The sequence below is a fragment of the Bacillus rossius genome, chromosome 12 (genome assembly GCF_032445375.1).
Source record: "Bacillus rossius redtenbacheri isolate Brsri chromosome 12, Brsri_v3, whole genome shotgun sequence".
NCBI lineage: Eukaryota > Metazoa > Arthropoda > Insecta > Phasmatodea > Bacillidae > Bacillus > Bacillus rossius.
Window position 1 is genome coordinate 53433569 of NC_086339.1, and position 13203 is coordinate 53446771.

The 13203-nt window shown below is 46.2% G+C and overlaps 1 protein-coding gene across 2 annotated transcripts in view; it reads left to right on the top strand.

Moving 5' to 3' along the window:
• LOC134537944 (excitatory amino acid transporter 1-like) overlaps window positions 1-11686 on the top strand; it is a 528042-nt gene extending 516356 nt beyond the window's left edge. For both annotated transcript variants that reach the window (XM_063378937.1, XM_063378938.1), the window contains exons 8-9: window positions 5958-6092; window positions 10155-11686. In XM_063378937.1, coding sequence (XP_063235007.1) covers window positions 5958-6092; window positions 10155-10383 — 364 coding nt within the window. In that variant the 3' untranslated portion in view covers window positions 10384-11686. The remainder of the gene's footprint in view (window positions 1-5957; window positions 6093-10154) is intronic.
• The last annotated feature ends 1517 nt before the right edge of the window (window positions 11687-13203 follow it).

The window sequence follows — 13203 nt, forward strand, 5'->3', positions numbered from 1 at the left end:
TGTGCGGAAACACGACGGAAAGTCTTGTCAATGCCTAAGTGACCCCCTATTACCGGGCTATGAAAATAAGAAAGGTCCATAGGTCTTAATTTATCTGGAACGAGCACTTTCCGCGCACGACCTGACTTGCCCGTGTACACGATCAAGTCCCGGTCAACAATAAAGGGAACGGGTTTGTTTGCCTTAAAATCCTTAAGGATTTGGGCACAAAAGGCATCCTCCAGTTGATACTCCCTAATGTTGACATACGACGCCGGAAACACCTTACAAACCGACACAAAATCAGCCTTGAGTAACGGAGGGGGATCAACGGGCTCAAACTCGTCCAGGCAAAACATGCGCGAAAGCGCGTCCGCAACTGTGTTGTCGGTACCCTTAATATGGTGAATAACAAAATTAAACCTAGACAGCCTTTGTATCCAACGTCCTAACTTCCCTAATTGTTGAGGGTGATTACACAACCAGCTCAATGCACGGTTGTCTGTGAAAAGGTCAAAACAACGACAATCTAAATAGCTCTGAAAGTGTTCAATACCAAAAAGGCAAGCAAGGGCCTCCTTCCCATAGGTGCCTAATCGTTGTTCGGATTCTGACAGGGTGCGGATAGCGTAGGCAATAGGTCTAATTTTGCCATTCTCCATGTGCCCCATGACCGCGCCTAGGGCTATGGAGGACGCGTCTACCAGCACAGCAAACCGTTTATCAAATTCAGGGAGGATCAGCACAGGAGGAGAAGCCATACAGGACTTAAGTGAAGTAAAGGCCAATTCCTGCTCTTCACCCCATTCAAATGGTGTATTCTTTTTACGCAACTTATTCAGAGGGGCGAAAATGGCCGCAAAATCTGGGATAAAACGGGCAAAGTAACCAAGTATGCCAAGAAACCTCTGAACTCCCTTAAGATTCACAGGACGTGCGAAGTTAACAATAGGCGCAATTTTGTCAGGGTCCATAAGGAGCTGACCTTGCGAGATGACATAGCCTAAAAATTTAACGTAAGACTTTCCCAATGTGATTTTACTAGGATTCACAGTAAGGCTTACTTCCTTAAGGCGATTGAAGACCTCCTTAACCCATTTGCATCCACTCACTTTAATGTTAGACATATCATGGAATCCATAAACTTTTTATATATTACTATTATTAAAGTTATTTTCTATTTTCATTATATTTTTATTCTTTAAATAAAATTTTAATAATAGTTTAAGTTTCACGATAATATACCTTTGTTATAACAATAATAGCTACTCTGAGGGGTTATTTTCATTCTAAAGGGTTTTTTTCAAGTTTTTCGGGCAGATTAGCCATTTTGCATACCAGTATGCCTATGGTGTTATCGGCTAGAAAAACAGCTGCGTACTAGTACGCCTGTAGATGCAAATGGGTTAAGGTGAGGTAAATGCTCCTGAAAGGAGTTACTAAAAACAATAATGTCAATATAATTGAACACAAATTTATACTTAAGATCGCTAAACACATGATCTAAAACGCGACTAAGTGCTTGTGAACCAAAACTCACTCCCATGGGGATTCTGTTGAACTGAAATTGACCGAAGGGAGTAGAGAAAGCTGTATATTTACAACACTCGGGAGCTAACAAACATTGATGAAAACTTTCGTTAAGATCGATTACGGAGAAAAAGGACGCCTTGCCAAGATGTTGAAGGGCACTTTCCACAGTAGGTAAGGGACAAATATCATCTACCAGTTTAGCATTCAGTGGTTTAAAGTTGTGAACCAATCGCCATTTTGACGGTTCCTTCTTACGGACGAGAAACGTCGGCGTACTAAAATCAGAAGTGGAAGGAGTGATGACGTCGGCGTCTAAAAGCCTATCAATGGTGTCACGCAAAATTTGTAATTTGGGGGGTGAAACTTTATGGTATTTACTACGGACTGGTGTTTCGTCCTTAAGATGAAAACGGTAAGGCAGGATTTCACATTTCCCTAATTTGCGCATAATAACCTCAGGAAACATCGTAACAAGCTCGGCGATAGCCGTCTCGTTCATAGTCTGTTTAGAGCCGTCACTAGTAAGCACAATAGGTGTGCTTGACTCATGACGCATCAAAACTTTAACTGATGGGGCAAAACCAAAACTAAGTTCATGACGCTGCATATCCACTATGCATCGCGTCTTACTAAGAAAATCAAGACCCAATATGAGGTTTGGCGAAAGCCCGGGAACCACCGAAAATTTCCAATTCCAGGAAAAACCCTGAATCTTAAGATGTAACACGACCGCGACCTCGGCGCATATCACCTCGCCGTTAGCAACATGTATATTGGTGATGGGTTGTTGATCAACAAATCGTGACAATGAAGGTAACTGATAAATGAGACTGTCCAAGCAATTACAACTGATAAGAGAGCAAGACGCCCCAGTGTCAATCAAGGCGGGATAAAATTTATCGAGAATTCCGACGGAGACATAATTCAAGAAAGAAGGAGAGGTTTTACGCAAGACACGACGAAGACGTCCTATCCTACGCCCCGTCAATGCCCGTTTCCCGGACAAGAGTCATGGTAGTGGCCTACGCCCTTACAACGAAAGCATCTCCTGGCAGTACTCTCCACACGAGGGGCAGTACAGTCAGCAGAGACGTGCCCGAAGGCGCAGCAATTAGCGCAACGCCCCGACACACGGCGCGCGTCAGGCAGCTGTTGACGACCCGGGTCACTCAAGGTCAAGGGCGGAGCTGTGGGCACCGCGGTAACCCGCGGCGGCACACACAAAGCAGACTGCGCCTCGCGCTGCGGGTGGGGTAAGCCATCCCACACCACCGGACAACCTGGTCCGCTCACGGTCACTGGGGTCGCACCAAAGGACGGGCTAGCGTCAGCAGGGCCGTCATTATGCGATAGGCCACTACTATGCGTCACGGGAAAATCAGCTTGAGCAACAAACGACTGACGAGAATTATAAGACTCATCACGGCATCTGTGAACACGATCACTAGCAGGCGAGGGAAATTCAACTTGATATTTACGAACCGCCGCAATGCAACTCTCAACTTCATCGCCCCACTCCCGCAACTCGTGAAGAGAGGAGGGAGGGGAAAGCAGGGCACAGTTCTGTATCACAGTCGGCGATAAATTACCCAAAATCAGCTGGACGAATTCATTCTCCGGCAACCCTAAATCTAAGGTGTCCGCATAAGCGGTAACTGAGCTAACAAACAGGCTAATCGGCTCGTCAGGCCGCTAAAAACGCAAGACTAATTCCCGCTTGCACGCATCCAAAACACGAGGGGGGCAGACAGAGCGAATCAACTATTTCCGAAAATGAGCGAAGTCAGTCCCTTTCAAAACAGCTTCAGTCAGCAGATCAACATAACTTCCTGAGCACTTGCTTAGCAAGGCCTTCATGAAGGCTTCCTGAGAGACAAAATTCAATTTATTTAACCGCTCAGCCACGATTATAAAATCTAAAACCTTACGAAGTTCTGACCCACCCAGGACAGGAAGGGGCTTAAGAGCACTAAAAAAGAGTTTAAAATTAAAGCTACTGTCGCTAGTCTCAATCACTCGTTCTGGGACCTGCCGCGGCTGTTCCACCGGCGGGGCGAAACACCCGCACGCACAAATTCTACGAGCCGCGCTCGCAACTCTGCCACAGTCTCGGTAGGCAGAGCGGGCAGCCCATTTTCCTCAAGGTGCTGCACAAGCTCTAGCCGATGGAGCTTGTAGATCCAGGAAACTCCAGCCATGGTGAAAGAAAGCAAACAACGACACAGTACTCCTAGCAGAGTAACGCAGTTTTGTAGCCGTGTCTCGCACGCTACAACCACAGTGATTCTCTTGCAACAGATGGTTACGGCTCTTATATCAGAGCCATAGAGTATAGTGACCATTGGCCCGGGGAAAAGAAACCCAATAAACAAAACACCCATATAATTCTCCACTCGCCCTCGGTGACATCTCTTTTATTTTATTTTTAATTAACACACAAAAGCTCACGCATTCTACAAGGCCTCTCAGATGGGCTAACATGAGGTGATTAAATAAATGTTGTCACATCGCAAACATCATCAATGTTATCACAAGGAATGAGCATAATAAAACAATATGGAATACACAACTAATGATGGCCTGTAATATGAAATGACTAGGATACAAATACGCCAGTTACATGCGTATACAATCTACTACAATATATATATATATATATATATATATATTTATTTATTTATTTATATATATAGATAGATAGATAGATATAGATATCACAGTAAGAAATTACGTTTAGACATCGCGGCCACGACAATAAATAATCATACATAGAATCTCAAAAGACTCATAAGACATTAAGTACAATAAACATAGACGTGGAATAGTCAAATAGGCATGATGCGTGCGGATCCAAATCAAACGACCCTACGAAACAAGCCCGCAATCAAAGAACGTTAAATTTCCCGAAAACCAGAACAAGACGCAAAAATGATACTATATAAGGCAGACATAACGACGCATAATCACGGAAACATTGCGCAACGAACAACTGCTCATGGTAGCAACCGGCTAAACAGCAAGCAATCAAAAGGGCAAATCAAGAGCATCCCATTATAACCAAACGATACGGCAAAAATACTGCCTTACGAAAACGAAACATGACTTGTCCAAAGTGAATTTCTACAGGTGGCGGCCGAAACGGAATTTAGAAGAGTAGGCACACAACGATACGTCACCTTAAAGCATGGCTAATGGCACGGCCACCTCGTGCGACGACAATCCTAAGAATATACCAAAGCATTACTCCTCAGGCCAGCTACTGCCGAGCTCCGCACACCGCATCCTACTCATACTCACTTGTCTAAGAGCAACTAAATAATGAACGAGACCCAGCGTGCGCAGCCGCTTTTAAAACCTCGCAGGTGGCGCTGAGGTCACTAAGGCGCTAGCGAGGAAGAAGGAGTGGAAAGGAGTGGTGAAGAGGGGGAGGTCGCCGATCAGATGCATGCGCGAAAGTCAGGGCTAATCGCCCGCTTCAACATTTCCAAAGTTTGCGCAGTATGTTTCAAGCACAGATCAAATTTATCTGCAGAAACTTATGCTATTCGACAAACCGTATATTGAAATTGTCTTGTCATCGTCTTGATATCATAAGAAAATCAATACACCTTTTAAATATGTTGATTCTTCTTGGCAAACCATGAATATAAAGTAGGTACTTTCAAGACAAATAATTGTTGTCTGGTATCTGAACTTAATTTCTGGGAAGTGAAAAGGAATGCGCAAACATCAACTGAATAAAAATGCATTCCAAATAACCTTAATACTTACAAAAAATTTCTAGATTTCAATTCTGTTCACAGTGACATAAAAAAGTCTACTTGACCATAGTCTTAAATGCTCCCAATGCAGTTGACAAGATATTAGAGCGACAAATTTGAGCTATTTTACATTTTATTGTTTGAAATAAATAAATTTAAAAAATCATTTCATAGTACACAGATAGTGTGAAATAACATATAATTTGGTGAGAGGATGGTAAAAGAAGAAAACAAGTCAATTTTTTTTGTAACAGACAATTAACAGATTGTATCTGATCATAGAATATTTTATTAGCAACTTAAACATTGTGAGACAATGTGAAAGTCAAATAAAGTAAAAAAAAAATCATAATTCTCTACTTCAGAGGCAAACTAGCCTAAGTCCATATTATTATGTTTTTGTTTTATTTTAGATTTATGCCTTATAAGATAATTTTTATAGAATCATAGCATAGTAATTCACTCCTTTTTTTTTCTAAAGCATATGACGAGAGATATAAGTACCTATATACAAATCGTAGGTTGAACTATACCAACGTTAATCCTTTTACGATTTTACCTACCTAAAATTATTGGAAAAAGTCCCCAATAGGAAGAAATTTATGGAAAGTTCACTCGTCAGCTACAAACTCGTTACACTGCTCAGTCGTGCCGTAGTTTGGGACCTGGTTGCAATGTTGGCAGCCTGACGGCGACCATGGCGAGCATCGGCGCGGCGGGCATCCCGCAGGCCGGCCTCGTCACCATGGTGATGGTGCTGGACACCGTGGGCCTGCCGGCGGACGACGTCTCCATCATCCTGGCGGTGGACTGGCTGCTGTGAGTACCCGCTCCTCTCCTAGCTGCGGGCTCGCTCGCTACCCCAAACTTTCCCTCACTTGAGCGGTGCACTGGCTGCTGTGAGTACCCCCGCCCCACCTAGCAGCGGGCTCGCTCGCTACCCCGGCCTTCCCCTCACTTGTGCGGGAGACTCCGGTGTGAAGCAGGGAACTCGTGCTCCTCGCCTACCCTTGTGTTGAAGTATACGGTATATGGCAGGGAACTCAGCGCTCCTCGCATACTGGTGTGTTGAAGTCTCCGGTGTGCGGCAGGGAGCTCCGTGCTCCGCGCCTACCCTTATGTTGAAGTCTCCAGTATATGGCAGGGAACTCAGCGCTCCTCGCCTACCCTTGTGTTGAAGTCTCCGGTATATGGCAGGGAACTCAGCGCTCCTCGCCTACCCTTGTGTTGAAGTCTCCAGTATATGGCAGGGAACTCAGCGCTCCTCGCCTACCCTTATGTTGAAGTCTCCGGTGTGTGGCAGGTCACTCAGCGCTCCTCGCCTACCCTTGTGTTGAAGTCTCCAGTATATGGCAGGGAACTCAGTGCTCCTCGCCTGCCCTTGTGTTGAAGTCTCCGGTGTGTGGCAGGGAATTAAGCGCTCCTCGCCTACCCTTGTGTTGAAGTCTCCAGTATATGGCAGGGAACTCAGTGCTCCTCGCCTACCCTTGTGTTGAAGTCTCCGGTGTGTGGCAGGGAACTCAGCGCTCCTCGCCTACTGGTGTGTTGAAGTCTCCAGTATATGGCAGGGAACTCAGCGCTCCTCGCCTACCCTTGTGTTGAAGTCTCCGGTGTGTGGCAGGGAACTCAGCACTCCTCGCCTACCCTTGTGTTGAAGTCTCCGGTATATGGCAGGGAACTCAGCGCTCCTCGCCTACCCTTGTGTTGAAGTCTCCGGTGTGCGGCAGAGAACTCAGCGCTCCTCGCCTACCCTTGTGTTGAAGTCTCCGGTATATGGCAGGGAACTCAGCGCTCTTCGCCTAGCCTTGTGTTGAAGTCTCCGGTGTGCGGCAGGGAACTCAGCGCTCCTCGCCTACCCTTGTGTTGAAGTCTCCGGTGTGTGGCAGAGAACTCAGCGCTCCTCGCCTACCCTTATGTTGAAGTCTCCGGTGTGCGGCAGGGAACTCAGCGCTCCTCGCCTACCCTTGTGTTGAAGTCTCCAGTATATGGCAGGGAACTCAGTGCTCCTCGCCTACCCTTGTGTTGAAGTCTCCGGTGTGTGGCAGGGAACTCAGCGCTCCTCGCCTACCCTTGTGTTGAAGTCTCCAGGGTGTGGCAGGGAACTCAGCGCTCCTCGCCTACCCTTGTGTTGAAGTCTCCGGTGTGCGGCAGGGAACTCAGAGCTCCTCGCCTACCCTTATGTTGAAGTCTCCAGTATATGGCAGGGAACTCAGTGCTCCTCGCCTACCCTTGTGTTGAAGTCTCCGGTGTGTGGCAGGGAACTCAGCGCTCCTCGATAACCTTCGTGTTGAAGTCTCCAGTATATGGCAGGGAACTCAGTGCTCCTCGCCTACCCTTGTGTTGAAGTCTCCGGTGTGTGGCAGGGAACTCAGCGCTGCTCGCCTACCCTTGTGTTAAAGTCTCCTGTATATGGCAGGGAACTCAGTGCTTCTCGCCTACCCTTGTGTTGAAGTCTCCAGTATATGGCAGGGAACTCAGCGCTCCTCGCCTACCCTTGTGTTGAAGTCTCCGGTGTGCGGCAGGGAACTCAGCGCTCCTCGCCTACCCTTGTGTTGAAGTCTCCGGTATATGGCAGGGAACTCAGCGCTCCTCGCCTACCCTTGTGTTGAAGTCTCCAGTATATGGCAGGGAACTCAGCGCTCCTCGCCTACCCTTATGTTTAAGTCTCCGGTGTGCGGCAGGGAACTCAGTGCTCCTCGCCTACCCTTGTGTTGAAGTCTCCAGTATATGGCAGGGAACTCAGTGCTCCTCGCCTAGCCTTGTGTTGAAGTCTCCGGTGTGTGGCAGGGAACTCAGCGCTCCTCGCCTACCCTTGTGTTGAAGTCTCCATTATATGGCAGGGAACTCAGTGCTCCTCGCCTACCCTTGTGTTGAAGTCTCCGGTGTGCGGCAGGGAACTCAGCGCTCCTCGCCTACCCTTGTGTTGAAGTCTCCAGTATATGGCAAGGAACTCAGTGCTCCTCGCCTACCCTTGTGTTGAAGTCTCCAGTTTATGGCAGGGAACTCAGCTCTCCTCGCCTACCCTTGTGTTGAAGTCTCCAGTATATGGCAGGGAACTCAGCGCTCCTCGCCTACCCTTGTGTTGAAGTCTCCAGTGTGCGGCAGGGAACTCAGTGCTCCTCGCCTACCCTTGTGTTGAAGTCTCCAGTATATGGCAGGGAACTCAGTGCTCCTCGCCTACCCTTATGTTGAAGTCTCCGGTGTGTGGCAGGGAACTCAGCGCTCCTCGCCTACCCTTGTGTTGAAGTCTCCAGTATATGGCAGGGAACTCAGCGCTCCTCGCCTACCCTTATGTTGAAGTCTCCAGTATATGGCAGGGAACTCAGTGCTCCTCGCCTACCCTTGTGTTGAAGTCACCAGTATATGGCAGGGAACTCAGTGCTCCTCGCCTACCCTTGTGTTGAAGTCTCCGGTGTGTGGCAGGGAACTCAGCGCTCCTCGCCTACCCTTGTGTTGAAGTCTCCAGTATATGGCAGGGAACTCAGTGCTCCTCGCCTACCCTTGTGTTGAAGTCTCCGGTGTGTGGCAGGGAACTCAGCGCTCCTCGCCTACCCTTGTGTTGAAGTCTCTGGCGTGTGGCAGGGAACTCGCCGCTCCTCGACTACCCTTGTGTTGAAGTCTCTGGCGTGTGGCAGGGAACTCGCCGCTCCTCGACTACCCTTGTGTTGAAGTCTCCGGTGTGCGGCAGTAAACTCAGCGCTCCTCGCCTAACCTTGTGTTGAAGTCTCCGGTGTGTGGCAGGGAACTCCCCGCTCCTCGCCTACTGGTATTTTGAAGTCTTCGGTGTGCGGCAGGGAACTCAGCGCTCCTCGCCTACCCTTGTGTTGTCTCCAGTATATGGCAGGGAACTCAGCGCTCCTCGCCTACCCTTGTGTTGAAGTCTCTGGCGTGTGGCAGGGAACTCGCCGCTCCTCGACTACCCTTGTGTTGAAGTCTCCAGTATATGGCAGGGAACTCAGCACTCCTCGCCTACCCTTGTGTTGAAGTCTCCGGTGTGGGGCAGGGAACTCACCACTCCTCGCCTACCCTTGTGTTGAAGTCTACGGTATATGGCAGGGAACTCAGCGCTCCTCGCCTACTGGTGTGTTGAAGTCTCCGGTGTGCGGCAGGGAATTCAGCGCTCCTCGCCTACCCTTGTGTTGAAGTCTCTAGTGTGTGGCAGGGAACTCCACGATCCTCGCCTACTGATATGTTGAAGTCTCCGGTGTGCGGCAGGGAACTCAGCGCTCCTCGCCATCCCTTGTGTTGAAGTCTCCGGTATATGGCAGGGAACTCAGCGCTCCTCACTTACTGGTGTGTTGAAGTCTCTGGTGTGCAGCAGGGAACTCGCCGCTCCTCGCCTACCCTTGTGTTGAAGTCTCCGGTATATGGCAGGGAACTCAGCGCTTCTCGTCTAACCTTGTGTTGAAGTCTCTGGTGTGTAGCAGGGAACTTGCCTCTCCTCGCCTACCCTTGTGTTGAAGTCTACGGTGTATGGCAAGGAACTCAGCGCTCCTCGCCTTCCCTTGTGTTGAAGTCTCCAGTATATGGCAGGGAACTCAGCGCTCCTCGCCTACCCTTGTGTTGAAGTCTCCGGTGTGGGGCAGGGAACTCCGCGCTTCTCGCCTACTGATGTGTTGAAGTCTCCGGTGTGTGGCAGGGAACTCCGCGCTTCTCGTCTAACCTTGTGTTGAAGTCTCCGGTGTGCGGCAGGGAACTCGCCGCTCCTCGCCTACCCTTGTGTTGAAGTCTGTGTTGTGTGGCAGGGAACTCCATGCTTCTCGCCTACTGGTGTGTTGAAGTCTCCGGTTTGTGGCAGGGAACTCGCCGCTCCTCGCCTATCCTTGAGTTGAAGTGTGCGGTGTGCGCAGGGAACGTGTGTTGAAGTGTGCGGTGTGGCAGGGACCGGCTGCGCACCACGGTGAACGTGACTGGGGACGCGCTGGTGGCGGGCATCGTGGACCACCTGAGCCGCGGCGAGCTGGACGAGGTGGACCGCCGGACCGTGGCGGAGGGCGCGCTGCGGCGGCCCAGCTCGCTGCGGCCGGCGCCCGGCTCCACGGCCGCCATGATCGAGCTGGCGCCCGTGGGCCAGGACGAGGCCAGCGTCGGCCTGCTCGGCAAGAACTGACACCTGCCGGCACGTCCTCCTCTGCTTTCCCTCAGCCTCGCCCGCCATTACACGTTCTTGTCACATTCTCATTCTGAATTATTAGTTGTAACTTCAAACGTTTCATACATAGCCTTGGATACAGAGAATAATATATATACATTCAAACAATAAACTCTAGTAATAATTACCAGACTGGATTTTAAATATACCAGAGTACATTTGGCAACTAAATTTGAAAAAAAAAAGTAAAACATATTCCATGTATTGTAAATAATAATAAATTAATAATTGTCCTTTAAAATTTAATCACACACCACGGTTGGCGACAATGAATCGTAAAGTAGAAAAAAATATTTATGTTTCATGGATAATGCTTGTCATGGAATTTAATTTAAAATGTTTATCAAAACTTTTGACAAAAACTCGGGGCTGTTGGAATACTTGTTGCTAACACACGCCTGTATTATTATAGATTTGACATTTACATTGGGGTACTTGTAGGCGATGTTGGCGCCATGCTCAGGAGACATAACTCTGTTACCTCGTAGATGATCTATGTAGGGACGCGCATATGGCATGTGTTCACCTGCGACCACCCAGTGCTAGCGCAGAGACATTTTCTACGAACACAAAACTTAGAGCTAGAGGTGTTAAACAGCAAATTATTGCACAATGTCTATACGCTTTTGTGATGTTGACTTGCAGCTGGGTTACATTTGTTAAAGTGCTTCTCGATATAAAATCTAACAAATATTTTATATCAGTTACAGAGATGTTACCGTGAAACGACACTTTGAAACACTGTTGAATCATTAAGAACCAATTTTGCATTGTGAATTGCGAAAACATTGTATGTTACCTTTAAAAATGGTTAAATGTACCTTTACTTGTTGTAAAAAATGTTGAATTTGTTTTAAAGTCTACACAAATATTATATTTTTCAGGAGAGCATGTTGGCACAAAGTATTAAAAAAATAAGGGTCATGATTCACAGATGTGTATTTTGTACTGTCTCTATAGTAAATTGGCGCCTCATTTAAAGCAAATGAATAAAATCAACACTGGTGCCATAAGTGTCCTCCAATGACATCATCGTCACATATGCAGCAGATTCACATTATACAACAAACATCTAATTACCTAAATTTTTACCATTTTGTAATAATGAGTGTTTTTCTAGAATAATGTGCCAAATAAAAAACCATTTTCGAGATTATATTATGTAAACTTATAAATTAATGTAAAATAATAAAAATTTTGTTTATGTTATGTTCATGTTATGTATAAAAGAATATAAGATTAGTAAATTATTTATTTTCTACTAAGAAGTGAATATTAAACCTCATAAAATTGTCTTTACTATCTTATCTGTATCCACAGCTAAGCTTCGAGACTGGTGCTTGTGTGAATGTAATCTTCAATATTATTCAATATTCTCAAGAAATTGTCAACCAAATAGGGTGTTAAACAGTCGTGGCACCGGCTGCAATGTTCTGACACTAAAAATTTCTGTTCACGCTATATTCCTAAGGATCTCTGTAGAACCAAAGGATCAAGTTGCAGCTAGTATCGAGTACACAGTAGGACGGTGACCACAGGATCAGGGATATCTCTCTTGGAAAAACAGTCTCGGCTAAGCTATCACGGCACAGCACAAATTTACGTCACTTTATTTACATTACAATATATGTAACTACTAGCGACCCGCCCCGGCTTCGCACGGGTGCAATGCTGATACTAAATATACTACAAAATGTCTTTATATACAACGTTCACAGGAATCCATGGATTGAGTCAATATTTTAAAAAAGTAAAATATTTTGACAAATTTGAATTTTTCCCGAATTTCTAGGTCAATAAATACAAATTTCCAATAATGGCGTCCCAATTTCAAGATGGTGGGTGCCACAGTAATAAAAAAAATTACTGCACTCTAGCGGGTAAAACTGAAACTAATACGTTGGTAGCACACTCTAGTAGACAAAAACAAGATGGTGGCCTCCAGCAGACGAAAACAAGATGGCGGACATGGCGTCAAACCAGCTGATGGTATTGGTGGTGGGAGGTTAGTCTTCCGGCGGCTACCGAGTAAGAAGGATCAGTCGCCATTTTTTATTTTTCTTCTTACCGGGTTCGAACCGAGAAACTCAAGGCATAAAAGCGTTCCTTAAATATTATTTTATTAAAATTTAATTAATAATACTTAATTATAATTTTTGAAATTTTTTCAAATTTTTAGCATAAAAATTATGGCTTTTCAAGATTGCGGTCGTAACAAAAAGTGCAATGTTCTAGAATCCAATATGGCAGCCATAACGAAAAATGTAACAATTCCGTCATACTCTTCCAAGATTGCAGGCATAACGAAACATGCAACAATTGAAGAGGTGGATTCCAAAAGGGGTTAAGTCACATTTTAGCGATTTTGTGTTTATATGTGGAATAACTAACTTTTTACTATTCGCATCTATGGCTGTAACAGGTATTCCAAAAGCGCTTAAGTTATAGCTGTTATGCGGTAGTGAAATCTGGGTTTCTTTCCAAAACGTCCTAAGTCAGCAGTGTTTTCCAAACAAGCCTTGGTTAGTCATGCACCGATATGCGCATGCATAAACATGGTGAAAGTATTGTCATGGTTTTGTACTGCATATAGGTTATGTCTGTTTATTATTGTTATTGTGGTGGTTTGTCTTGTCAATAGTTAATGTATAAGTAGATGCCAAAATGAATGTAAGTGAACTACAAGATAGCACATGTTCTGTAACAGATATAAGTAGTACACGAAGTAGAAAACGAGCAAGAAATGAAGATAAGTGGGTTAAAAACCGTAAAAAGTTT